A 27,974-nucleotide genomic window follows, 5' to 3' on the forward strand; every position below is an offset into this window, starting at 1 on the left:
GAAATCATGATTTTTGATTTCACAGTTAAGTGTCTGGAGGTCTTTATAGACTCATTGATCCTTTCTGTCTCTAGGACACAAACACTTGTTCCATTCCCCAGAATAGGAATATTTTCATCCAGGATAATGATCAACATTATCTTCTCGTCTTCTCTCTCTCTCCCCTCCCCCAGTGATCCCAATAATTCTGACATATGAATGTTTCATGGGGTCATTTATTTCCTTAATTCTGTTTTAATGAGTTCTAAGTTGTTTGTTCCAGGCCTCCTCCTGATCCTTCTTTTCTATTGGTTTGTGTTTCAAATCACTAATTCAATGTTCTGCCCCATTTACCCTAGCTGTTAGGATACTTAGATTAAATTGGATCTCATTGATAGTATTTTTAACTTCTGCCAGATCAGCTCTCACTTCTGCCCTTAGAGACTCTATGTTGCCACTAATGATCTTCTCCAACCTAGCCATTGCATGGATAATTGTTACCCTGAATTCCCTTTCCAACATATTGTTTATGTCCATATCCAATAATTCTGTGGCAGAGGTCACAATATCTGACTTTTTATTCTGTTGAGTGTTCCTCCTCCTAGTCATTTTTTAGTGTGAGGTGTTTGAGGGGATGTATAGCTGAATATATCAACCATGATCCAGTCAAGGTACACCTTGGAAAGTTTCAGAGCAATCATAAATCACCATGAAAAAGAAAGAATTAAAAAAGAGAGAGAAAAAGAGAAAAAAAAAACAAAAAAGAAATACCCAGCCAAAATGAGCCCCAAAGGTAAGATTTATAAAGTACATAGACAAAAATGAACAAACAAAAGGACTGACAAACTAAAAGAAAAGAAAAGAAAACCCTAGCCAAAATGAACCCCAAGAACAAGATTTATATGGTACAAAAACAAAAACAAAAAATGCACATACACAGAAACACTGACTGAGAAGCAAGATGGGAAGGTGATTACATTTCAAACCCTTGATGTGGGCAAGGAAGTTTATTTCAGTTCTTCCTGGGTATCTTGTTATCTTTGTCAAAGAACTCAACTTTCCAGAGATACAAGGAAATTAAAACTGGTTTATATATAGGGGTAGTATTGAATAGGGAAAAAGGATTACTTTGAAGCTTATATCTTTATATAATTTTTAAGAAGAAGAAGAAACAAGTATATGTATGAAAAAAGTTCAAGTTAGAAAGTTATTATGGAATATGATGTATTAAACATCTAATTGTAAAGGTAAGTAGGTTAAAAAAATAAAAGAGCAAGAATCTTGAGAACGAATTTTTTAAAAAAAGAAAAGTTGTATCTATGATGTATATAGGTTTGGGGGCAATACCAGGAGATTAATATATTGTTTTTCTTGATGTCAGGGTTTTACAGTTTTGATATGGGGACCCTGTGGTTATTGTCCTCTTGTTCTTTTGGCTTGTCTTCTGGGGAGGGACCTGCCACATTGTTTTTCCATCAGTTTTGCTTGAGCTGGTCCTTCTGCCCCCTATCAAGGGGCCGTGCTCTGTGGAAACTGGTTTTTCAGGCTTTTGTTCTCTGAAGGTTTTTGTTCTTTGGTGCATTTTTCAGCTTTCCAGAGGGTTAGTGCAAAATAAACTGTCCTCACCCAGACCTCCCCCTCAAAGAGAAGCCTCAGTCTGCTGCTCTCTGGGTGGTCCAGAACAGACAGACTCACCCTCTGCAAATTCCACCTGAACACTTCAAACTCCCACAGGTGGTGGGCACCCCCAGCCACCATCTCAGTGGTTGCCTGATGTCCCCACTTGTCTTTGCACCCCCATGCCACTGGAACCATGAGGAATACTGGTACAGGTGAGCCTGATCCCCATGGCTGCTGTTGCCGGACTACTGTCTTCAGCCCACTCCCACACCGGGGATGTTCAGATCTGGTGGCTGTGCAGGTTGTAGAAGGCTGCAGGCCCAGGGACCTCTGGTTGGAGCCCATGCTGGGGTCTCTCAGGAATGGGTGGGCACTGACTGTGACCTCCCTGCACCCATGGGGTTAGGTCCATGCCTACTGTCATCTGATTCCACCAATTGTCACTTAAGATCTTTTTTCTTCTTGAGTGCTTTTAACCAGATTCCAAGTTAATGCTGGTCCCTAAGCACAGGGCACTTGCACATTGGGGTATTACTTTCCAATGGGTTGCTTCTGCTGACTCCCTCTCCCTTCTGTTTATTCTCTGATGTAAGTCCAAGTGCATCCCCTCCATTGTACCTATCCACTGATGTTCTGCCCCCATAGAGATCCAGATGTGTATAATCTTACATCTCAGGCTGACTTCATGGCTGTTCAGAGTGTTCTGGTAGATATTTAGTTCAATTCAGGGGACTGGTAGAAAGAGGGTCTCCTACTTCTCTACCATCTTGCCCTTCCTTCCCTAGTTTTTTGATATAATGTTCAATGCTTCATTAGTTGTGTATAACACCCAGTGCTCATTACACTGCTTGGTGATGGGCAATAAAGAGGACACATGATGCCTCCAGGATTTGTATGCCTGTTTCCTTCTCCAGTTTAAGGAGGTTCTCAGCTATAATTTGTTCAAATAAACCTTCTATCCATCTCTTCCTCTCTTCATCTTCTGGTCGCTTAATATTTGAACACTATTTTGCTTTAAGGAATCACTGAGTCCTATTAGTTTCCCTTAGTTATCTGGTATTTGTATTTCTCTCCTCTTATCAGCTTCCATGTCATCCATCATTTTTTTTTTAATATCACTGACTCTTCTGCCTTGTTTATACTTGTTTTTAGAGCCGCCATTTGGGACTGCATCTTGATAATAACATTTTTAATTTTTGCCTAAGTAGATTTTAGTTCTTTTATTTCCATGGTAAAGGGTGCCCTAGGGACTTCTATGCTCTTTTCAAGCCCAGATTTTATCCTTATAAACTGTGCGGCATTCCTTTGGAGTAAATTTCTCCATATCTTCATTTTTGTTTAGAAAATAGTAGAAGAAGGAGAGAAAAAGAATAACCACAATGATAACAGAAATAAAAACAAAGAAAAAAAATTAAAAAAGAAAACAAGAAAATAACAAACAAGAAACATAACAAAACAGAAAACTAGATTCTGTGTGTGTGTTTGGTCTGCTTGTTTGAAGAAACTGAATCCCAAAATAAGAAAGAAAGGAAAACCCAACTATATACAATAATTAAAAAATATAATGAGTTTATCTTTGTATGTGGATGAAAGACGTCAGTGTGAGACCAATATCTGTCAAAAGCTTAGAGGAGAACATAGGCAGTAACATCTTTGAAATCAGCCACAGCAACTTCTTTCAAGACACACCTCAAAAGGCAAGGGAACCAAAAGTAAAATGAACTTTTGGGACTTCATCAAGATCAAAAGCTTCTGCACAGCAAAGGAAACAGTCAACAAAACAAAGAGGCAACCCACGGAATGGGAGGAGATACTCACAAATGACACTACAATGGGCTGATATCCAAGGTCTATAAAGAACTTCTCAAACTCAACAACCAAAAAACAAATAATCATGTCAAAAAATGGGTAGAAGACATGAACAGACACGTCTCCAAAGCAGACATACAAATGGCTAACAGACCCATGGAAATGTTATCCATCATTAGCCATCAGGGAAATTCAAATCAAAACCACATTGAGATACCATCTTACATCAGTTAGAATGGCAAAAATTGACAAGGCAAGAGATGACAAATGTTGCAGAAGATATGGAGAAAGGGGCACCCTCTTACACTGTTGATGGGAATGCAAGTTGGTACAGCCATTCTGGAAAACAGTATGGGGTTTCCTCAAAAAAATTAAAAAATAGAGGTACCTTATGACCTAGCAATTGCACTTCCTGGGTATTTACCCCAAAGATACAGATGTAGTGAAAAGAATGGCTGCATGTGCCCCAATGTTCATAGTAGCAATGTTCACAATAACCAAACTGTGGAGAAAGTTTAATGGCATTAAATAGATGAATGGATAAAGATGTGGCACATATATACAATGGAATATAACATAGCCTTCAGAAAGGGTGAATACCCAGCTTTTGCATCGACATGGATCGGACTGGAGGAGATCATGTTAAGTGAAATAAGCTAAGCAGAGAAAGTCAGTTACCATATGGCTTCACTTCCTTGTGGAACATAAGAAATAGCATGGAGGGCATTAGGAGAAGGAAGAAGAAAATGAAGGGGGTGAATCAGAGGGGGAGACAAACCATGAGAAACTACGGACCCTGGGAATCAAACTGAGAGTTTTAGAATGGTGGGGGTGGGGGTAAAGGTTAGCCTGGTAATGGGTATTAAGAAGGGCTTGTATTGCATGGAGCACTGGGTATTATATGCAAACAATGAATCATGGAATATTACATCAAAAACTAAGGATGTACTACTGTATGGTGACTAACATAACATAATGAAAAAATAAATAAATAAAAATAAAAACCCAAAGAATGAAAATAAAAATAAAATAAAATGAAACAAAAAATTTTAAAAAAATATGTGTAAAACATATACATAAAATTTTTAAAAAGAATTGAAAAATAAGAATAACAAAAAATAATACTAAAAGGCTTAAGAATATTAAAAAAAAAAAAACCAACCTCATGCTCTATACTGTTTTCCCCAAGAGTTGAAGCTTTCAGCTGTCTGTGACAGTAAAGTTGGTGTGAGCCAGATGTTCCTGCTGGTCTTCTGGGTGAAAGACCTATTGCAATGATTCTCAGGTGCCTTGTCCTTGTGGAAGTGCACCTCCCTTACCAGAGACCTGGGCTCAGTGTAAGCAGCTTCAATTCCACTATGTGGTTCTCTTTTGCTCCCTGAAAACTTCAGCACAGATGGGTGGGATGAAAATGTTAGCACCCCAATCTCTAGTCCTGGAGTTGAAAATTCACATCCTCTACTTTTCAGTGAGCTCTCATTGAATAGCAGTCAATCAGTCTTGTCTCCCTGGTTTTTTTTCTGAACTCTGTGTTCTCCCAGCCTATGACCAAGCATTTTTATCTTAGACATGTAACTGAGTTTTAAAACTCCAAATTTTGCAGACACTTGTGGTGCAGATCCATGCTGTTCCTCCCAGGGAGAGGGCAGGGGGAGGTCTTGCCAGGCTTCTACCTTTTCCTCTACCCCTGTCAGGAGAGGGGTCGCATGACCATGCAGTGGTTTACAATTAATGGCAACAGAGAGCAGAAAGTCAGAGCCTATACTGCCTGTTCTCAGCTGGCTTCCTAGATTCTATGCCTGGGATCTCTGCTGTACTTTAGGCACTCCATTCCTCCTGTGACCTTAGGGATCCTGATACAATACTGTGCCACCTGGGATTCTGCCCCACTTTGACACCTGACCACCTTGGACCAAGCACATCCTGTACTGTTGCAGATTTCTAAAAGTTCTAATTTTATATTCCATTGCTTATAATACTTTGTGGTAGCCTGCTTAAGCAGTGTCCCTCCCTTCCATCATGCCCTCTGATATATCACCCCATATTCAAGTCTCCTCACCTCCACCATTGCAAAAAGGGATCACTTTTCTATTTGTAGAATTGCAGAATTCTATTTGTATAATTTCTTTTCTCAGACCTCTGACTTCACAGGTGTTCAGAATTATTTGAAAACTATATATATATATATGGACTAGAGAAACTTAGGGTCCCATACTCCTTTGCCATTTTAACTCTGATTTGAGTATGAGATTTTATTTCATGGCAATAATATATTTTCAAGCTAGACTGAGGTGATAGTTTCACAAAATTGTGAATGTAATAAATAGCACTGAATTGTCATTTTAAAATAGTTAATTTTGTTAAGTGAATGTTATAACATTAAAAAAAAATCTATTTAGTAATGCCGGAAATCCTGGCAGTAGGAGTTGGAGATTCCACCTCAGCCCAAAAGTTTACGTGTGCCACCTGTAGCCTTGAGTGTGATGGCAGCATTGTTTCCTTCCCCAGGATCCTCATTTTAACTCCTCAAGCATAAAGTGATGGACTTAACTCCTTCCCACAAAAGAAAACTTTTAACTCTCAATTTCCTAGCTGCATCTGTCTCAGAGACTTAAATTGTTTGGCCTTTGCCATCTTTGGGTGAGCAGATGTTTCATTTTAGATTGACTTTCTGGTACTGCTCTATGGATGCCACGTACCTGCCTGATCTCTATAGGCATTAACTTAGGGCTGTAGCTGAGATACAGGCTTATTGACCAATGGTCTGTTAACATAGCTGGCCTAGAAACTTTTTTTTTTTAATCCAGAAAGTCAAGTAGCTGTCATATACTTTTGGGAGGGAAGGCTGGATTACAATGTCAATCCAGTGAGGTGCTATGACCTTCACTAGGACAAAGAAAAGAGAATTAAAGGGATTGGTAGGCATACAAAGAAAGAAAAATAATTCACTAGCACTCTTAAATTTTGTTCAGTAATGGCAGAAATATAGGCATTAGGTAAAGATTCCATTTGAGTCAAATAATTTATTTGTGCTGCTTGTAGTCTTGGGAGAATAGCATCCCATGTGGTCTATCTCCAAATCAATCTATTTAAAATTTTTTTAGGCTCTTGCTTATAACTTCATTTGGGGAGAGAATAAGAATTTCTGTAGTCAAAAAAATAAAAATGAATTGAAGTAACACGTTGTTTAAAGATAAGTCCATTCAACTATTGAATATTGACCATTAAAAAAAAATCCATTTGATCTGCAGAAAAAATAAATCTGTTTTATCTGATATTCAAAGCCTTCTGGAATTTGCCTCATCCAATGTATCCTACCTTTCCTTCACACAGCTTGCCAAAATAAACATCAAAGTAACTTAAATCAGGTTCCCAGAATCAGAGAGAGACAAGGATCCATGTGCAAGTGACATATTAAGTAAGTAGTCCTGGTAGAAACCAAATTTCAGCCTGGATGCAAACTATAAGTTTGTCCAGACACAAGACAAAGTGCTGGGCTTTCAAAACCTCCCACCAATAAGTCGCTGACCCAGAGAAACCCTGGTAGGATACGAATTTCCTGGCACTTGCTGCTTTCTGGTGTTCTTAAGTGTAAGAGCACAAAAGCCAGACCAGGCATAAAAAAAGGTAAGAGATCTGGAGTGATATGAATGGCTTACAGAGAGCTTTCCCCCACACCACCCTTACTTCTAAATCCTCATCAACCCCATGTACCCTCTCTAGGTACACTAAACATGCTTGCTCTGTTCTTTAACCCCTACATGTGCTGGAGTAATAGGTTTCATTTGAGTCATATTTTTAAAAATGTTTTTAAATTACTTCAGCCACAATTCTCATAATCTTTCTTCTCTTTGCTCTATAAAAAAGGGAGTTAATTCTGTCCAGCTTTCCTTGAATTGTGGTCTCTTACTTAGTTTTTTTTTTCTAAATTTTTATTTACATCTTCACTAATCGATGGAAAGTAACATTTATTCAGGGTAGCTCATCATTGTTGCATTTCTCAATTTTTTCATGTTTGAGATTGTCTTTATTCATTTTCCCTTCATGATTCAGTGAAACACTAACAGAATCATGTTTGAGTGTCATACTTTTTTTCAAAACTTTGTAAGCATAATTCCATTACTGAAGTAAGGTGAACTTGTGGACATTTCTGTGGAATATTCTGATGCCAGTGTAATGTTTTACAAATTATAAATTGTTTGTTTTCTCTACCTGATGCTTGACTAGTTAATTTTTTAAAATTTATTTTATTTTTTTCAGTGTACCAGAATTCATTGTTTATCCACCACACCCAATGCTCCATGCAATACGTGCACTCCTCAGTGCCACCACCCGGCTCACCTAACTTCCAATACCCTCCCCTCCAAAACCCTGTTTGTTTCTCAAAGTCCACAGTCTCTCATGGTTTGTCTCCCCCTCCAATTTCCCCCAGCTCACTTCTCCTCTCCATTTCCCAATGTCCTCTGTGTTATTCCTTATGCTCCACAAGTAAAGTGAAACCATATGATACTTGACTCTCTCTGCTTGACTTATTTCATTCAGCATAATCTCTTATAGTCTCATCCATGTTGATACAAAAGTTGGGTATTCATCCTTTCTGATGGAGGCCTAATACTCCATAGCATATATGGACCATATCTTCTTTATCCATTTGTCCGTTGAAGGACATTTTGGTTCTTTCCGCAGTTTGAACACTGTGGCCATTGCTCCTATGAATATTGGGGTACAGATGGCCCTTCTTTTCACTACATCTGTATCTTTGGGGTTAATACCCAGTAGTGCAATTCCAGGGTCATAGGGTAGCTCTATTTTTTTAATTTCTTAAGAATCTTCACACTGTTTTCCGAAGTGGCTGCACCAACTTGCATTACCACCAAAAGTGTTAGAGGATTCCCCTTTCTCCACATCCTCTCCAACACATGTTGTTTACTCTCTTGTTACGTTTGGCCATTCTAACTGGTGTCAGGTGGCATTTCAGTGTGCTTTTGATTTGAATCTCCCTGATGGCTAATGATGATGAACATTTTTTCATGGTTCTGTTAGCCATTTGTATGACTTCTTTGGAGAAGTGTCTGTTCATATCTTCTGACCATTTTTTAATGGGATTATCTGTTTCGTGTCTGTTGAGTTTGAGGAGTTCTTTACAGATCTTGGATATCAGCCTTTGTCTGTATTGTCATTTGCAAATATCTTCCCATTCCGTGGGTTGCCTCTTTGTTTTGTTGACTGTTTCCTTTACTGTGCAGAAACTTTTGATCTTGATGAAGTCCCAAAAGTTCATTTTCACTTTTGTTTCCTTTAGCTTTGGAGACATATCTTGAAAGAAGTTGCTGTGGCCAATGTCAAAGAGGTTATTGCCTATGTTCTCATCTCAGATTCTGATGGATTCCTGCCTTGCGTTGAGGTCTTTCATCCATTTCGAGTTTATCTTTGTGTATGGTATAAGAAAATGGTTGAGTTTCATTCTTCTACACATAGCTGTCCAATTTTCCCAGCACCATTTATTGAAGAGACAGTCTTTTTTCTAATAGATATTTTTTCCTGCTTTGTCGAAGATTATTTGACCATATAGTTGAGGGCCCATATCTGGTCTCTCTACTCTGTTCCACTGGTCTATGTGTCTGTTTTTATGCCAGTACCATGCTGTCTTGGTGATCACAGCTTTGTAGTAAATCTTCAAATCAAACAAAGTGATGCCCTAGCTTTGTTTTTCATTGTCAACATTTCCTTAGCAATTTGGGGTCTCTTCTGCTTCCAAATTTTTGGATTCTTTGTTCTAGCACTTTGAAAAATGCTGGTGCAATTATGATCAGAATGACACTGAAAGTATAGATTGCTCTAGGCAGTATAGACATTTTAACAATGTTTATTTTTCTGATTGATGGGCATGGAATAGTCTTCCATCTTTTTTTGTCTTCTTTGATTTCTTTCATGAGTGTTCTGTAGTTCCTCGAGTACAAATCCTTTACCTCTTTGGTTAGGTTTATTCCCAGGTATCTTATGGTTCTTGGTGCTGTAGTAAAAGGAATCGATTCTCTAATTTCACTTTCTATATTTTCATTGCTATTGTATAAGAAAGCCACTGATTTCTGTATATTGATTTTGTATCCTGCTACATTACTGCATTGCTGTATGAGTTCTAGTAGTTTGGGAGTGGAGTCTTTTGGGTTTTCCATATTAAGTATCATGTCATCTGTGAAGAGAGTGCAACTTGTTCCTTGCCAATTTGAATACATTTTATTTCCTTTTGTTGTCAGATTGCTGTTTCTAAGACTTCTAATATTATGTTGAACAAGAGTGGTGAGAGTGGGCATCCTTGTCATGTTCTTGATCTCAAAGGGAAGGCTGTCAGCTTTTCCCCTTTGAGAATGATATTTGCTCTGGGTTTTTCATAGATAGATTTTGTGAAGTTGAGGAATCTTCCCTCAATCCCTACACTTTGAAGCATTTTAATCAGGAATGGATGCTGTATCTTGTCAAATGCTTTTTCTGCATCCGTTGAGAGGACCATGTGGTTATTCTTCCTTCTCTTATTTATTTTTTCTATCACATTGATCTGTGAATGCTGAATTACCCCTGCATCCCATAAATAAATCCCACCTGGTCATGGTGGATAATCTTTTTAATGTACTATTGGATCCTTTTAGCTAAGATCTTGTTGAGAATCTTAGCATTCATGGTCATCAGGGATTGCCACTTCCTGACCGTGCATGGGAGAAAAAGGAGGCATAAACAAGTCAGCTGCAAGAGAAATGGATCAGGGGACAACAGTAGAAAAGACTGTTGCCCTGAACAACTCTTCAGTCCCGCTTTTATTAGATATAGACAGTAATCAACAGAAGAGCCAAAGAAGGCCAAATATTAATCATATGCCCTGTAGATAAAAAAGTAGAAAGGCAAAATATGTCTGGTCAAGCAGTATAAAGTTCATAGTTGAGCAAACACATTCAAAGGACTTATCTAATTAGCCATAGGTGCTCTCAGGGGGGAAAGGGGAGATAATGGAAAAATGAAGTAGGCAGCATTTCACCCTGAGCGGGCTGGACATTATCAGCTGCTCAACTTCCATGAAGCAGGCAGTGTTCTGCTTTGAACTAGCCTGGCATAGCCAGCTGCTCGATTTCAAGGCCGTATATCATCCTCTCCCCCAGAGGCCTGTTGCCAGTATGTGTTTTCCTCAAGGCTATATTTAAACATCCTTGGTAACTAGTAAAATTTCCCATGACTTATATTTTAAGTAATACATTATTCTGAGGGACAGATACAAGGGATATTGGTCTGAATTCTCCTTTTTGGTGGGGTCCTTGCCTGGTTTGGGGATCAGGGTAATGTTGGCTTTATAAAAAGAGTCTGAAAGTTTTCCTTCTGTTTCTATTTTTTGAGACAGCTTCAGGAGGATGGGTATTATTTCTCCTTTGAAAGTTTGGTAGAATTCCCCAGGGAATCCATCAGGTCCTGGGCTCTTGTTTTTTGGGAGGTTTTTGATCACTGCTTCAATTTTGTTACTAGATATTGGTCTCTTCAGGTTGTCAGTTTCTTCATGATTCAGTTTTGGAAGTTTATAGGTTTCTAAGAATGCATCCATTTTGTCTAGGTTGCTTAACTTATTGGTATATACCTATTGATAATAATTTCTGATGATTTTTTTCTATTTCCTTGATGTCAGTTGTGGCCTCTCCCTTTTCATTCATAATTTTTATTAACTTGGGTCCTCTCTCTTTTCTTTTCGATTTGTTTGGCCAAGGGTTTATCGATCTTCTTGATTCTTTCAAACCCCAGCTTCCGGTTTCATTGATGTATTCTACTGTAGCTCTAGTTTCTATCTCATTGATTTCTGCTCTAATCTTGATTATTTCCCTTCTTATTTGGGGGGTTGGCTTAATTTGTTGTTGCTTCTCCAGCTCTTTAAGGTGTAAAGACAGTTTGTGTACTCTGTATTTTTTAATTTTTTTGAGGGAGGCTTGGATGGCTATGTATTTCCCCTTTAGGACTGCCTTTGCCATATCCCATAGGTTTTGGACTGAAGTGTCTTCATTCTCATTGTTCCCATGAATTGTTTAAGTTCTTCTTTGATTTCCTGGTTGATCCAAACATTCTTAAGCAAGGTGGTCTTTAGCTTTCAAGTGTTTGAATTCCCTCCAAACTTTTTCTTGTGGTTGAGTTCTGGTTGTAAAGCATTGTGGTCTGAGAATGTGCAGGGAATGATCTCAGTCTTTTGTTATCAGTTGAGCCCTGACTTGTGACCCAGTATGTGATCTATTCTGGAGAAGGTTCCATATGCCCTTGAGAAGAATGAGTATTCTGTTGTTTTAAGGTAGAATGTTCTATGAGTATCTATGAGGTCCATCTTGTCCAATGTGTCATTCAATGCTTGTTTCTTTATTGATTTTCTGCTTGGATGATTTATTACTGAGAGTGGCATGCTGTGACTCCCTACTGTTAATGTATTCATATCAATATGACTCCTTCTCTTGATTAACAGTTGTCTTATGTATTGAATATGGGAGAATAAATATTTATAATTGTTAGATCTTCTTGGTGGATAGACCCTTTAAGTATGATGTAGTGTCCTTCTTTATCTCTGACTGCAGTGTTTAGTTTAAAATCTAGTTTTTCTGATATGAGATTCTCTACCCCAGCCTTCTTTTGAGGCCCACTGGTATGAAAGATGCTTCTCCATCCCTTCACTTTCAGTCTGGATGTATCCTTAGGTTTAAAATGGGTCTCTTGTAGACAACATGTGGATGGGTCCTGTCGTTTTATCCAATCTGCTACCATGTGCCATTTTATGGGAGCACTTAGGCTTTTCATGTTGAGAGCAATTACTGAGAGATAAGTTTTTATTGACACCGTGTTGCTTGTGAAGCCCTTGTTTCTATAGATTGTCTCCATTAATTTTTGTTCAATGACACTCTTGAGTTCTTTCTTCTTTTATAGAATCCCCCTTAATATTTCTTGTAGTGCCAGCTTGGTGGTCACATACTGTATTAAACCTTGCCAGTCTTGGAAGCTCTTTATCTCTCCATGCATTTTGAATGTCAGCCTTGCTAGATAATGTATTCTTGGCTTCATGTTCTTCTCATTTAGTGCCTTGAATATGTCTTGCCAGCCCCTTCTGGCTTGTCAGGTTTCTGTGGACAGGTCTGATGTTATTCTGATGAGCCTCCCTCTATATATAAGGAATCTCATCCCCTAGCTTCTCTCAAGAACTCCTGTCTAAAATTATGATTCATTATTTTCACAACCAGGTTTCTCAAATTCTTTCTAGACTCTGTGATCTTCAGGGGAGACCATTTTGCCTCTAGGATATGAATGCTGGTTCCATTCCCCAGATTGGGAAAATTTTCATGGAGAATTTGTTTAACTATATCCATTAGTCTTTTTTCTTTCTCCCCGCCCCCCGCCCAGGGATTCCAATAATTATGACATTGGAATGTTTCATGGGGTCATTTATTTCCCTAATTCTGTGTTCATGGCTTCTAAGATGTTTGTTCCAGACCTCCTTTTTATCTTTTTTCCCTATCAGTTTGTCCTCTAGATCCTAATTCTATCTTCTGCCTCACTTACCCTAGTTTTTTGAGAATTTAGATTAGATTGGAACTCATCGATAGCTTTTTTAACATCTTCCCTGGTGGCTTTCACTTATGCCCTACTTGATTCCATTTTGTCATTGGAGAGCATAGAGTATATGTCCATATCCAGTAACTCTGATGGAGAGGGCACAGTCTCTGAATTTTTTTTCTGCTGGGCATTCCTCCTCCTAGTCATTTTGGTGAAAGATGGCTGAGGGGATGTGTAGCTAAATATATCAGCCACGATCCAGGCAAGGTGACCCTAGAATGCTTCTGAGCAATCAGAAGTCCCCCCCAAAAAGAAAAAAAAAAGAGAGAAAGAAGGAGACGGGGAAAAAAAAAGACCCAGCCTGAATGGGCCCCAATGGTACGATTTATAAAGTATACAAACAAAAACGGACAAACAAAAAGACCAATAAAAACAAATGACAAGAAAAAAAAGAACCCAGCCAAAATGAATCCCAAGTGTAAGATTTATATACTACCAGAACAAAAACAAATACACAGAAACACTGACAGAAGAAAAAGATGGGTGGTGGTTATAAATCCTCAATGTGGGTGAGGAAGCTTATTTTGATTCTTCCTGGGTTATCTTGATATCTTTGTTAAAGGATTCAACTTTCCCGAGATAAAAGGGGATTAAAACTGGTTTATATATAGCAGTAGTATTCATTGGGGAAAGAGGGTTACCTTGAAGCTTTCTCTATATGAATATTAAAAAAATATATAAAAGGAAAAGGAAAACACAAATATATATATATATATATATATATCAAAAAAGCTCAAGTTAAAGGGTTATTATGGAGTTTGTTGTACTGAACCTCTCACTGTGATGGTAAATAGGCTACAAAAAATTTTTAAAAATTAAAAAGAATAAGAATAGTGGGAATGAATTAAAAATAAAAGTTGTATCTATGAAATATACAGGTTTTAGAGCAATATCAGCAGCTTAATATCTTCTTTTCCCCTGATATTGGGGTTTTACAGTTTTATGGAAACACTGTGGTAGTTGTCCTCTGATTTTTTAGGTTGGCTCTCTGGGGGAGGGCCTGCTGCATTGTTTTTCAAGAAATCTTGCTTGGGTTGAGTCCTCCTTCCCCCTTCAATAGGCTCGGCTCTGAGGAAATAGGTTTTTGAGGCTTTTGTTCTCTGGAGATTTTCTTTTCCTTTCTTTTTTTTTTTTTCTCCCTTGGTGGCTTTTGGTGGTTCTTTGGAGGTTTAGAGGAAAGCATACTGCACCCAGACCTCCGTCTCAGAGAAGCCTCAGTTTGGCCCTCTCTGGGTGGTCCAGAGCATACAGACTCCCCCTCTGGCACTCCCCACTGGCAAAGCATGTTCCTAGCCATAGTTTGAGGGGTCACATGAGCTCCCACCTGTCTCTGTACCCTGGTGCTACTAAAACCATGAGGAATATTGGTCCAGAGAGCCCGCTTCCAGTGGCTGCCTTTGCCTCAGCTCTCTGGGCAGGTCCAGACATCCAGAGAGATCCCAACCAGAGATAGCATACTGAGATTTCATGCCTGCCCAGGCTGGGAGTGTTCAGACTCTCACTGGTCCTAGAGAGCACTAGCTAGCACCTGCATGGACCTATCTCAGGGGAGAGTGAGTGGAGGGTGTGGAGCGCAGCTCAGGTACCAGTCGTACAACACGCCTACAAAGTGCAAAAATCTGTGATTCTAGAGAGGTCCAGCTGTCACCACCCAGACGCTCTCATGACTGCCTGCATCTCAGGGACCACAGTCTGGAGGCTTCGCCACACTCTCTCTGGCATGGGTAGTCGCCAGCAGAGGCTGCCCTGGGTTGTGGGCTTGAGCCCATACCCATGACTGCCTGATTCCACCAGTTGCCCCTTAAGATCATTTGCTCTTTTTGAGTGCTTTTAACCAGACTCCAAATTAATGCTGGTCCCCAATCACAGGGCACTCTCATATTGGGGTATTACTTTCCAGTGGGTCACTTCTGGTGGCTCTCTCCCCATTCTGTTTATCTTCCGATGTCAGTGCCATCATTCCCACTCTGCTTTACCTGTCCACTGGAGTCTTCTGCCCATGAAGAGATCCAGAAGTGTATAATCTTATATTTCAGGCTGATTTCATGAGTGTTCAGAGCATTCTGGTAGATAATCAGCTCACTTTAGGGGACCAGTTGAAACAGTGCCTCCTACTTCTCTGCCATCTTGCCCCCCTCACCACCATTACTAAATTCTAATTTAAAATTATGTCTTTTTTTAAGATTTTATTTACTTATTTATTTGTCAGAGAGAGAGAGAGGGAGAACACAAGCAGGCAGAGCAGCAGGCAGAGGCAGAGAGAGAAGCAGGCACCCCAGTGAGCAAGGAGCCTGAGTGGGACTCAATCCCACGACCCTGGGATCATGACCCAAGCCAAAGGCAGCAGCTTAACCAACTGAGCCACCCAGGCATCCCTAAAATTATATCTTAAAAAAAAAAAAGAATAAAGAAAAAAATGAAAAGGAAAACAAACACTTGAAAACAAATTATGACAGTTCAAAATAAGTACAAAATAATTTTCAAGTAGAAGGAATAATGATTTAACCATGAATCAAATGGCCAAGCTAGAAACCAGTCGATTCCTTTTCCATTACCCTTCACTTCTCTTCTTTCCATACACATTTACAAATTCTGGATTAGTGTCAGAGAGGATATGGGGAGATCTGGCTAAATACCAGTTGTTCTCTGGTATAAAGAGTAGAGTATTACAACTTCTCTAAATAATGGGAAATATTCTGGTGAGATGAAAGGAAGTGTAATGAATCTAATAGATTTAAGGGAAACAATACTTCAGACACCATGAACAGAGAAAGTTGGAGGCATTGGCAATATGTGAGTGATAGTTGGGTTAAAAAAGAGAAATAAGAAAATCTGAAAGAAATTAAAGAGCCAGGCCCTTTGTATCATGCCATCTTAGGCTGTCCCACACTGTGAAGGAGTTAGCCTTGGTGTGTAAAATGGTTGCAATTTGAGTCTCAGTAGATTAAGATTATTGACTAAAGGAGAGGAGCTAAGGTGGCAAAGCAGGAGGCCCCCAAGTTTGTCTTGCCCATCAAATACACCTAGATAGTTATCAATTCGTTCTGAACATGCAAGAAAAAAAATCAGAAATCTAAGAAAACAAATGCTGCAAGCCTACAGGTAGAAAAGAAGGTAGGAGGTTAAGGAGACTTGAATCCAGTGTGATAGAGCAGAGGATATGGCAGAGAGGAGGGATCCTACTTAAGGAAGATTGTTTTTCAGAGTCCATAGTCTCTCATTGACAGCATGGAGAGGAAATAATACATGGGTTTATGGAGGCTGGGCTGGGTGACAATGGCAAAAAGGATCAGGCTGTTTCCTGAGAGGGCGGTTGTGTAGGGAAAGCAGAAGGGAATGGAGATCCAGATGTGGAAGGCTTCCAGCCCAGGAACACCAGTTAGGAGGAAAATGATGGAAGTAGATGTGGTGTTACAGAAGTTTGACATGCTAGATTAAAAACACAGAGTTCCAAGATGAAACTCTGGAACAACAACAATACAGTATTCTTTATATTAATACAATTACAAATAATTTTATTCAACCAAAAACTAACCAAAGATGAATATTTATATATTCTGTAAAAATGAATTGCTCATTGAAATTGATAAAGGAATATAAGATTAAAAAAAAAAAAGGAGGCTACCAAAAGCATTATAAGCAGTGGAATGCAAAATCGGAACTTTGAGGAATCTGCTACAGGAGATATGCCTGACTTAAAGGTGCTCAAGGCTCAAGTGGTGAAGTGGGACCAAATCCCAGGTGTGACAGCATGGTCTGAGAATCCCCAGGGTCATAAAGAAGAACAGGTGGTCCCTCAGTGTGACAGTTTCCAGGCATTGGAGCAGAGAAGCTGACTGAGAACAAGGAGTCTAGATGATAGCTTTTTCTACTCTGTGTTGTCATAAACTGTGAATCACTGCACAGTCATGCAATTGCATTACAGGAACAAGTCTAGCAAAAAAGCAGGTTGGTGGGACTCCACTTTCAACCCCCTTCCCTGGGAGGAACACTGTGGGTCTGGGCCATGGGCCTAAAATTTAGTTTTGAGACTAAGAATGATTGTTCAAAGGCTGAGTGAACACAGAGTTCTGATGAAACCAAGGAAACAAGAGTGATTGCTTTTCTGTGACAGCTCACTGAAAAGCGAGAGGGGGGCTGGGGAGCATGTATTTTCAGCTCCAGGGCTAGAGAGCAGGGTGCAGCTATATTCATCCAGCCCATCAGTGCTGAAAGCCTTCGAAAAGCAAAAGAGTGCCACCTAAAGGACTCTGGAGCCACTTACTTTGAGCCCCGCCCTTCTCTGCACTGTGCATTTACCCTAGGACAAGTCCACCTAAGAATCAGCACAACAGACTCTTCCCACAGAAGTGTCACCAAGGATACTGTTCATAGAAAGCTGCAAACCTTCAGTTGTTGGGGAAAACAGTATAAAGTATTCTTTGTATTTTCATTCCTTAGAATTTTAGTATTATTTTTTCAGTAATTTTCTTTCTTCTTCAATTCTTTTTTACTCTTTTTAAATTTCTAATTTTATATACACTTATTTTGCCATTTGAACAAGTAGGATACATTTTTTATTAAATTTAGTTAGCCAAGGTATAGTACATCATTAGTTTTTGATATAATGTTCAATGACTCATTTTATTTTTTATTTCCTTTCGTTGTATTTTATTTTATTTTAAATATATATCTTTTTCTTTCTTTCTATATTGGAACCTAGTTTCTTTTAACAAACAGACCAAAATACATGCAGAATCTAGTTTTTTCATTTTGTTTTGTTTTGTTGTTGTTATTATTGTTGTTTTTGTTGTTGTTTTTCTTTTTCTTCTTTTCTTTGCTGGACAAAAATAAGTGACTGAGAAAAACTCCCCAGAAGAAAGAACAGAAGATAGTACTCCCAGGAATTTAATCACTACAGATATAAATAAGATTTCTGATTGTTTTTCAGATTGTTTTTCTGAAAAACAGTCTGAGGGGTTTGAAGTGGCGGGGGGGTGGGAGGTTGGGGTACCAGGTGGTGGGTATTATAGAGGGCATGGCTTGCATGGAGCACTGGGTGTGGTGAAAAAATAATGAATAATGTTTTTCTGAAAATAAATAAATTGAAAAAAAAATAATAAGATTTCTGAACTAGTTTTAAAACAAGGATTATAAAGATACTAGCTTGGCTTGAAAAAAGTATAGAACACACTAGAGAATCCCTACTGTAGAGATAAAAAAACTAAAATCTAGTCAGGCTGAAATTTAAAATGCTATTACCAAGATGCAGTCACTAGTGCAGGCCATAAAAACAACAATGAACGATGCAGAAGAGCAAATCAGTGATATAGAAGATGAAATGATGGGTAAAAAGGAAGCTGAAAAGAAGAGGAAAAGAAAACTATTAAATCACAAAGGTAGACTTAAGGAACTGAGCGATTTCATACAGCAAATTAATATCCATATTATAGGAATCCCAGAAGACAAAGAGTGGGGAAAGAGAAGCAGAAGATTTATTTGAATGAATTATAGGAGAGAACTTCCCTAATTTGAGGAAGGAAACAATTAAGTCTAAGAGGCACAGAGAATTCCCCGCAAAAGCAACAAAAATAGGTTAACACCATGACCTATAACTTCCAGATTGCAAATATAAAGAGAAAATCCTTAAAACAACTTTGAAGAAGAGGCCCTTAAGATACAAATGTAGAAACATAAGGTTGGCATCAGACCTGTCCATAGAGATCTGGCAAAGCCAGAAAGGACTGGCATGATATATTCAATATGCTAAGTGGGAAAAATACATAAACAAGAATACTTTATCCAGCAAAGCTATCATTCAGATTGGAAAAAGAGAGAGAATTTCCAAGAGAACCAACATGAAAGGCATTCATGACCACCAAACCAGCCCTGCAAGAAACATTAAAGGGGACCCTATTAATGATGAGGGGTCAAGGATAACAAAGATCAGAAAGGAACAGAGACAATCTACCAAAACAGTGAGTTTACATGTAATAAAATGGCACTAAATTCATGTCTTTCAGTTATTACTGTAAATGTAGATGGGCTAAATGTTCAAAAAAAAGAGAAAGAAATAGTGTAATGGATATATATTTAAAAAAAAGAGGAACCATTGATATGCTACTTAAAACAGACTCATTTTAGACCCAAATAAGCCTCCAGATTGAAAGTGAAGGGGTGGAGAACCATATATCATGCTAACTGATATTTTAAAAAAGCAGAGTAGCCATCCTTATATTAGGCAAACTATATTTTAAACCAAAGACTGTAGTAAGAAATGAAAAGGACACTACATCATAATAAAGGGGTGTATCCAACAAGAAGATCTAACAACTGTTATAAAAGACACACAGCTAATATCCTCCATGGGGAAAAACAGAAATTTTTCCTAAGGTCAGGAAAATGACAGGGATGTCCACTCTCATCACAGTTGTTCAACATAGTACTGGAAGTTCTGGCCTCAGCAATAAAACAACAAAAAGAAATGAAAGGCTTCCAAATCAGCAAAAAGAAGGCAAACTTTCACTCTTCACAATGACATGATACTCTATGTTGGAAATCCAAAAGACTCCACCCAAAAATTGCTAGAAGTAATACAGAAATTCAGCAAAGTTGCAGGATGTAAGATCAACACACAGAAGTCTGTTGCATTTCTATACTCTAACAATGAAACAGCAGAAAGAAATCAAAAAATCTATTCCATTTACAATTTTACAAAAATCCATAAGATACCTAGGAATAAACCTAACCAAAGAGGTAAAATATCTGTACTCTGTAAAATACAGAACACTTATGAAAGTAATTGAGAAAGACACAAAGAAATGCAAAGACATTCCATGTTCATGGACTAGAGGAACAAATATTGTTAAATTGTCTATTCTCCCCAAAGCATTCTATTCATTTAAAGCAATCCCTATCAAAATATCACCAGCATTTTCAAAGCTGGAACAAACAATCCTAAAATTTGTATGAAACAAGAAAAGACCTTGAAAAACAGAAGGAATGTTAAAAAAAAGAAGAAGAAGAAGAAGAAGAACACCAGGGGTGCCGGGTGGCTCAGTTGGTTAAACATTTGCCTTCAGCTCAGGTTATGATCTCAGGGTCCTGGGATTGAGCCTCACATCAGGCTCCCTATCCTTCTGCTGCTCTCCTTGTTTATACTTTATTTATGTCAAATAAATAAAATCTTGAAAGGAAGAATGAAATTGCAAAAGAAAGAAAAGAAAAGAAAAAACTGAAAAGAAAAGAAGGAAGGAAAGGATAATGAAAAAAATGAAGCTGGTGACATCACAATTCTAGACTTCAAGCTGTATTACAAACCTATAATCATCAAGACAATATGATACTGGCACAAAAACAGTCACCATGGACTGGAATAGTAAACCTAGAAATAAAACTTCAACTCTATAGGCAATTAATTTTCAACAAGGCAGGAAAGAATACCCAATGGGGAAAAACAAAAAACAAAACAGTCTCTTTAACGAATGGTGTTAGGACCGTACACAAAGATAAACTCAAAATGGATAAAAGACCTCAATGTGAGACAGGAATCCATCAGAATCCTAGAGGAGAACATAGGCAGTAACCTCTTCGATATCAGCCACAGCAACTTCTTTCAAGATATGTCTCCAAAGGCAAAGGAAACAAAAGCGGAAATAAACTTTTGGGACTTCATTAAGATCAAAAGCTTCTTCACAGCAAAGGAAACAGTCAACAAAACAAAGAGGCAACCCACGGAATGGGAGAAGATATTTGCAAATGACAGTACAGACCAAAGGTTGATATCCAGGATCTATAATGAACACCTCAAACTCAACACACACAAAACTGACAATCATATCAAAAAATAGGCAGGAGATATGAACAGACACTTCTCCAATGAAGACATACAAATGGCTCTCAGACACATGAAAAAATGTTCATCATCACTAGCCCTCAGGGAGATTCAAATTAAAACCACATTGAGATACCACCTTACACCAGTTAGAATGGCCAAAATTAACAAGACAGGAAGCAATATATGTTAGAGGGGATGTGGGGAAAGGGGAACCCTCTTACACTGTTGGTGGGAATGCAAGTTGGTGTAGCCTCTTTGGAGAACAGTGTGGAGATTCCTCAAGAAATTAAAAATAGAGCTTCCCTATGACCCTGCAATTGCACTACTTGGTATTTACCCCAAAGATACAGATGTAGTGAAAAGAAGGTCCATCTGTACCCCAATGTTTATAGCAGCAATGGCCACGGTCACCAAACTATGGAAAGAACCAAGATGCCCTTCAACGGACGAATGGATAAGGAAAATGTGGTCCATATACACTCTGGAGTATTATGCGTCCATCAGAAAGGACAAATACCCAACTTTTGTAGCAACATGGACGGGACTTGAAGAGATTATGCTGAGTGAAATAAGTCAAGCAGAGAGAGTCAATTATCATATGGTTTCTCTTATTTGTGGAGCATAACAAAAAGCATGGAGGACATGGGGAGTTAGAGAGGAGAAGGGAGTTGGGGTAAATTGGAAGGGGAGGGGAATCATGAGAGACTATGGACTCTGAAAAACAATCTGAGGGGTTTGAAGTGGCGGGGGGGTGGGAGGTTGGGGTACCAGGTGGTGGGTATTATAGAGGGCACTCTATAATATGGAGCACTGGGTGTGGTGAAAAAACAATGAATACTGTTATGCTGAAAATAAATTAATTTTTAAAAAATGGTGTTAGGAAAACTAGTCAGCCACATGTAGAAGAATGAAACTGGACCATTTTGTTACCCCATACACAAAAATAAATTCAAAATGGATGAAATTCCTAAATGTGAGACAGTAAACCATCAAAATCCTAGTGGAGAACACAAGCGTCAACCTCTTTAACCTCATTGCCGGTAACTTCTGGCCACATACATCTTCAAAGGCAAGGGAAACAAAAACAAAAATGAACTATCAGTACTTTGTGAAAATGCAAAGCTTATGCACAGCAAAGGAAATAGTCAACAAAACTAAAAGACAACCTACAGAATGGAAGAGGATATTCACTAATGACATATCAGGTAAAAGGTTAATATCCAAAATCTATAAAGAATTTACCAAGCTCAACACCAAAAAAAATATTAATAATAGTAATAATCTGGTCAAGAAATGGATGGAAGACATGAACAGACATTTTTCTACAGGAAGACAAGCAAATGGCCAAAAGACACATGGAAAAATGTTCAATGTCACTCAATATCAAAGAAATATAAGTCAAAAAATGATACACCACCTCACATCAGTCAGAATGGCTAAAATTGAAAACTCAGGAACAACAGATGTTGGCAAAGATGTGGAGAAAGAGAAAACCTCTTACTCTGTTGGTTGAAATGTAAACTGGTGCAGCCACTCTGGAAAACTGTATGGAGTTTCTTCAAAAAGTTAAAAATAGACCTACCCTATGACCCAGTAATTACACTAGATATTATCCAAAGGATACAAACATAGTGATTCAGAGAGGCACATGCACTTCAATGTTTATGCAACAATGTCCACAAGAACCAAAATATAGGAAGAGTCCACATGTGTATGGAGGATGAATGGACAAAGATGTGATTGATATATATAATGGAATGTTACTCAGCCATCAAAAAAATGAGATCTTGCCATTTACAATGATGTGGATGTAACCATATGGTATTATGCTAAGAGAAATAATGTCAAAGAAAGAGAAATATCATATAATTTTACTCATATGTGGAATTTAAGAAACAAAACAGATGAAAATAGAGGAAGGGAAGGATAAACAAAGTAAAATAAAAACAGAGAGGAAGGAAAACCATAAGAGTCTTAGCTATAGGAAAGAAACTGAGGGTTGCTGGAAGGGGGGTAGGTAGGGGTGTGGGGTAATTGAGTGGGCACTTAATGTCATGAGCACTAGGTGTTTTATGTAAGTGATGAATCACTAAATTCTACCTCTGAAACTAATAATATAATTTATGTTATCTAAAATAAAAAGGGAAAATTCTGTTAACTAAATTTTTGTAAAGGTCAAGCATGTCTAAACCATATTTTTTTGTGCCATATCACTGTCCTCCTTACTTATTCAACAGTGCTTCTGGATATATAATCAGAGAGGGTTTTTTACAATAGTTTCTCCAGATCTGAGTGGTAGTTTTAGAGCCCGTGTACATGTTGGTAAAGGACATCAATGCAAATAAGATGAGAAGAGATGAAATAAACAATAGATTTAGAGAAAATAATGTTGCAGACGTTAAAAAAAAATAAAAACCCTAGCAAAATGGGAAGAGCTGACTAAGAAAGAAAAACACAAAACAAGAGAAATAAGAATAAAAAGGACAACAGAAACACATAGCTTATCACCACTAGCCTAGGGAACAGGGCCTTTTGTATCATGTCACCTCAGACTATGTCATACTAACAATGGTAGTGCACTACTGTTAAAATTAGCGTCTACATGGGATTAGGACTCTTTACCAGCAGGGGCAGAACATTTTCTACATGGGATTTAACAAAAATAAGGAATTTTTTTTTCTGCTACCTCACCTTAACAGAAAGTCAAGAGATAATTTAAAATTTGGTTCAGGTCTTTTCTCATCTTTTTTTTCCTCCTGTTTTTCATTTCTCAACTCCATAAATTTTTATTGATATTATTTTTCAGCAAGTTCTCCTAGTAGCTTTGAGAAAATACCCTACCAGTTCTTAGTCCTGCAGCAGAACATATCTGTTTAGGTTTCTGAAGTATCCCTTCAATAGAGTCTTATTGACTTGATTTGGATAACATACCATTCATGAGGAGAGTACTGGTCCTAGAACGTACATGTTTTTAATTGGCCTACCTGGGTCACCAGTCTATTTAGCTGAATGTATACAGCTTATTCTTCATGTAATAGCCAGAAACATCAAATTGATTTTGGTACACTTTGCCTAAACTGCAACCTTCCTCCACTGCCCTTCTCACTATGATTCTGATCTCAGAGTTCAAGCCAAAAGGCTGGTATTTTTTAGAGGGTATGTTAGTTGTCTTATCTCATCTCAGTTCACATTCTGTCCACTCACTCTGCTTCAATCACTCTGGCCTCCTATAAGTTCTCTGAGCACTCTAGGCAGGTTCTACTTTGAGACTTTTTTTTTTTTTTGCTTTGTTTCTTCTGCCTGAATGGTATTCCCCATACATGTAGACATGGCTCATTCTTTCACATCCTTAAGGTCACAATGATGCTTTCTTTGATCACTTTATTAGAAATTAGTTTTCTCAGTGCATAACGTGTCTACTTTCTTTGCTTTAGTCTTCCACAGGATACTTATTAGAATCTAAGAAATTTAATGTTTTATTAGTTTATCCAATTTATAATCTGTGTCATCCAACTATCACTAAAGTGTAAGATTTCTGAGGGCAAGCAAGGAGATCAGTAGCAAATAAATAGTAGGTATTCAGAAAATACTTTGAATGGATTAATAAATCAATGCACAAATGAATATAATCTTTGAGTGGGAATGTTTGACCAGATAATTTTATCTTATTTAAAGGGGAAATTGAGTGGATCAGGTACCATGAAATCAATAGACTCCTTTATATAATTCTATTTATATTAGGAACTATTTATAAACCTTATTTTGATACCAATTTGAACCTTTAGGAACTATTTGTAAACCTTATTTTGATACCAATTTGAACCTTTGTTCATCATGAAGAAAACCATATGTAAACTGTTTTTATAGTTTCACTTCTCACTTCTGATGGATTTCCAAATTCTCATGCTTAAAATATGAAAGAAGTGATAATAGTTTTCCTACAGGGTTACTAAGTCTACTAAGTGAGTTTATATGTACAAAAGTAATTTATACAATAAAAGCACTAAACAAAAGACTTATCATTATGGATACTTAGAACTACTGACTGCATTTATATATTTAAAATACATTAGTTATAATTAGGCTAATCAAAGAAATCCAGTGCAAAAGTAATGTATTATCTCTGTTTTTGTTGTACTTCCTTCAGGGGATCATGGACATTGAAGCATATTTTGAAAGAATTGGTTATAGGAATTCTAGGAAGAAACTGGACTTGGAAACATTAACTGACATTCTTCAGCACCAGATCCGAACCGTTCCTTTTGAGAACCTTAACATCCATTGTGGGGAAGCCATGGAATTGGGCTTGGAGGCCATATTTGATCAAATTGTGAGGAGGAACCGTGGTGGGTGGTGTCTCCAGGTCAATCATCTTCTGTATTGGGCTCTGAGCACAATTGGTTTTGAGACCACAATGTTGGGAGGGTATGTTTACAGTACTCCAGCCAACAAATATAGCAATGCTATGATTCACCTTCTGCTGAAGGTGACTACTGATGGCAGGGATTACATAGTGGATGCTGGGTTTGGACGCTCTTACCAGATTTGGCAGCCTCTGGAGTTAATTTCTGGGAAGGATCAGCCTCAGGTGCCTTGCATCTTCCAGTTAAGAGAAGACAAAGGAATCTGGTACTTGGACCAAATCAGAAGAGAACAGTACATTTCAAATCAAGAATTTCTTGATTCTGATCTTCTGGAAAAGAACAAATACCGAAAAATATACTCCTTTACTCTTGAACCTCGAACAATTGAAGATTTTGAGTCTGTGAATACATACCTTCAGAAATCTCCAACATCTGTGTTTACAAGCAAGTCATTCTGTTCCTTGCAGACCTCTGAAGGGGTTCACTGTTTAGTGGGCTGCACCCTTTCCTATAGAAAATTCAATTTTAAAGACAATATGGATTTGGTAGAGTTTAAGATACTGAGTGAGGAAGAAGTAGAAAAAAAGCTTAAAAATATATTTAATATTTCCTTGGAGAGAAAGCTTGTGCCTAAACATGGTGATCAATTTTTTACCATTTAGTATAAGGAGTAAAAATGGTCTTTGGTATTACTTCATGTCCTGAAACTTTTTATTACAAAAAATTTTAAACATATACTAGAGAAAATAAAATACTAAATGTCTGTATCACCCAATTTATCAATTATTAACTACCATATTTCTTCAATGTTCACACATTATACCAAAGAAAATTTTACCCTTAAAAATATCAGCATTTAACATTACAAAGTTATAGTCATCAAAACAGTATGGTACTGGCACAAAAACGGACACAAAGATCAATGGAACAGAATAGAGAACCCAGAAATGGATCCACAACTGTATGGTCAACTAATCTTCAATAGAGCAGGAAAGAATATCCAGTGGAAAAAAAGACAGCACCTTCAACAAATAGTGTTGGGAAAACTGGACAACTATATGCACAAAATGAAACTGGACCATTTTCTTAAACCATACACAAAAAATAAAGTCAAAAGACTCAGTGTATGACAGGAAACCACCAAAATCCTAGAGAAGAACACAGACATAAACCTCTTTGACCGGGGCTGCAGCAACTTCTTGCGAGACCCAACACCAGAGGCAAGGAAAACAAAAGCAAAAATGAACAACTGGGACTTCATCAAAATAAAAACCTTCTTCATAATGAAGGAGACAATCAATAAAACTAAAATGGAGCCCACGGAATGGGAGAAGATATTTACAAATGACCTTACAGATACAGGGTTAGTATCAAGATCTATAAAGAATTTATCAAACTCAATATCCCCAAAAAACAAATAATCCAGTTAAGAAATACATGGAAGACATGAATAGACACTTCTCCAAAGAAAAACATACAAATGGCTAACAGACAAATAAAAAATGCTTAACATCACTCATCAGCAGGGAAATAAAAATCAAAACTACAGTGGGATATCACCTCACCAATCAGAATGGTTAGTTAAAAACAAAAAACAGGTGTCAGAGAGGATACGGAGAAAGGGGAACCCTCTTGCACTGTTGGTGGGAATGAAAACTGATGTAGCCACTCTGGAGAACAGTTTAGAGGTTCCTCAGAAAGCTAAAAATAGAACTCCCTACAATCCAACAATTGCATTCTTAGGTACTTAACAAAAAGATACAAAATATAGATTCAAGGGGGGGTACATGCACCCCGATGTTACAGCAAAATTATCAACAATAGCCAAACTATGGAGAGAGACCAAATGTCCATCAACTGATGAATGGATAAAGAAGAGGTTTTATATACATATATGTGCCACCTCTATTGCAAACAATATATATAATGGAATATTATTCAGCCATCAAAAAGACTGAAATCCTCCATTTGCAATGATGTCAACCCAACTAGATTGTATTATGCCACATGAAATAAATCATGGAAAGACAAATACCATATGGTCTCACTCATGTGTGGAATTTAAGAAAGAAAATAGATGAACATATGGGACATGGGAAAAGAAGAAAAGGGGAGAGGGAAACAAGTCATATTGTTCTTAACAATAGAGAACAAACAGGGTTGATGGAGAGAGGTGGGTGGTGGATGGGCCAGATGGATGATCGCTATTAAAGAAGGCACCTTTGTTGAGGCACCTGTGTGGCTTACTCAGTTAAGTGTCTGCCTTCAGCTCAGATTATAATCCCAGGGTCCTGGGACCAAGTCCTACATTGGGCTCCCTGCTAAGTGGGGAGTCTCCTTCTCTCTCACCCTCTTCCCCTGCCCCTGCTCGTGCTCTATCTCACAATCTATCATAATAAACAAACAAACAAATAAATAAATAAATAAAATCTTTAGAAGTAAAAATAAGAAACTTGTGATGAGCACTGGGTGTTGTGTGTAAGTGATGAATTACTGAATTCTATTCCAGAAACCAATAATGCACAATATGTTAACCACCTAAATTAAGAAATAGGATAAAATCAGAATGTAGGGGATAAAAAACGTGAGAGAGAGACAAGCTGGTGGAAGAGTAGGGAATCTCATTTCATCTGGTCCCCTGAATTTAGCTAGATAACTATCAAATCACTCTGATAACCTATGAATTCAACCTGAGATAAATTTTTTTTTAAATGCTGGAATTCTACAAATAGCAAGCAAACGCTTTTTGCAAGGTAAGATTGTGA

At 37.9% G+C, this 27,974-nt stretch overlaps 1 protein-coding gene across 1 annotated transcript in view; it reads left to right on the top strand.

Annotated features, from left to right (window-relative positions):
• The window catches only part of LOC122889838 (arylamine N-acetyltransferase 1), a 66,964-nt gene extending 40,811 nt beyond the window's left edge, over positions 1–26,153 (top strand). The window contains exon 2 of the mRNA XM_044225253.1: positions 24,993–26,153. Within this exon, the coding sequence (XP_044081188.1) occupies positions 24,999–25,871 (873 nt within the window). The 5' untranslated portion in view covers positions 24,993–24,998 and the 3' untranslated portion in view covers positions 25,872–26,153. The remainder of the gene's footprint in view (positions 1–24,992) is intronic.
• Positions 26,154–27,974: the final 1,821 nt, after the last annotated feature.

Source organism: Neovison vison, chromosome 11, assembly GCF_020171115.1.
Source record: "Neovison vison isolate M4711 chromosome 11, ASM_NN_V1, whole genome shotgun sequence".
NCBI classification, from domain to species: Eukaryota; Metazoa; Chordata; class Mammalia; order Carnivora; family Mustelidae; genus Neogale; species Neogale vison.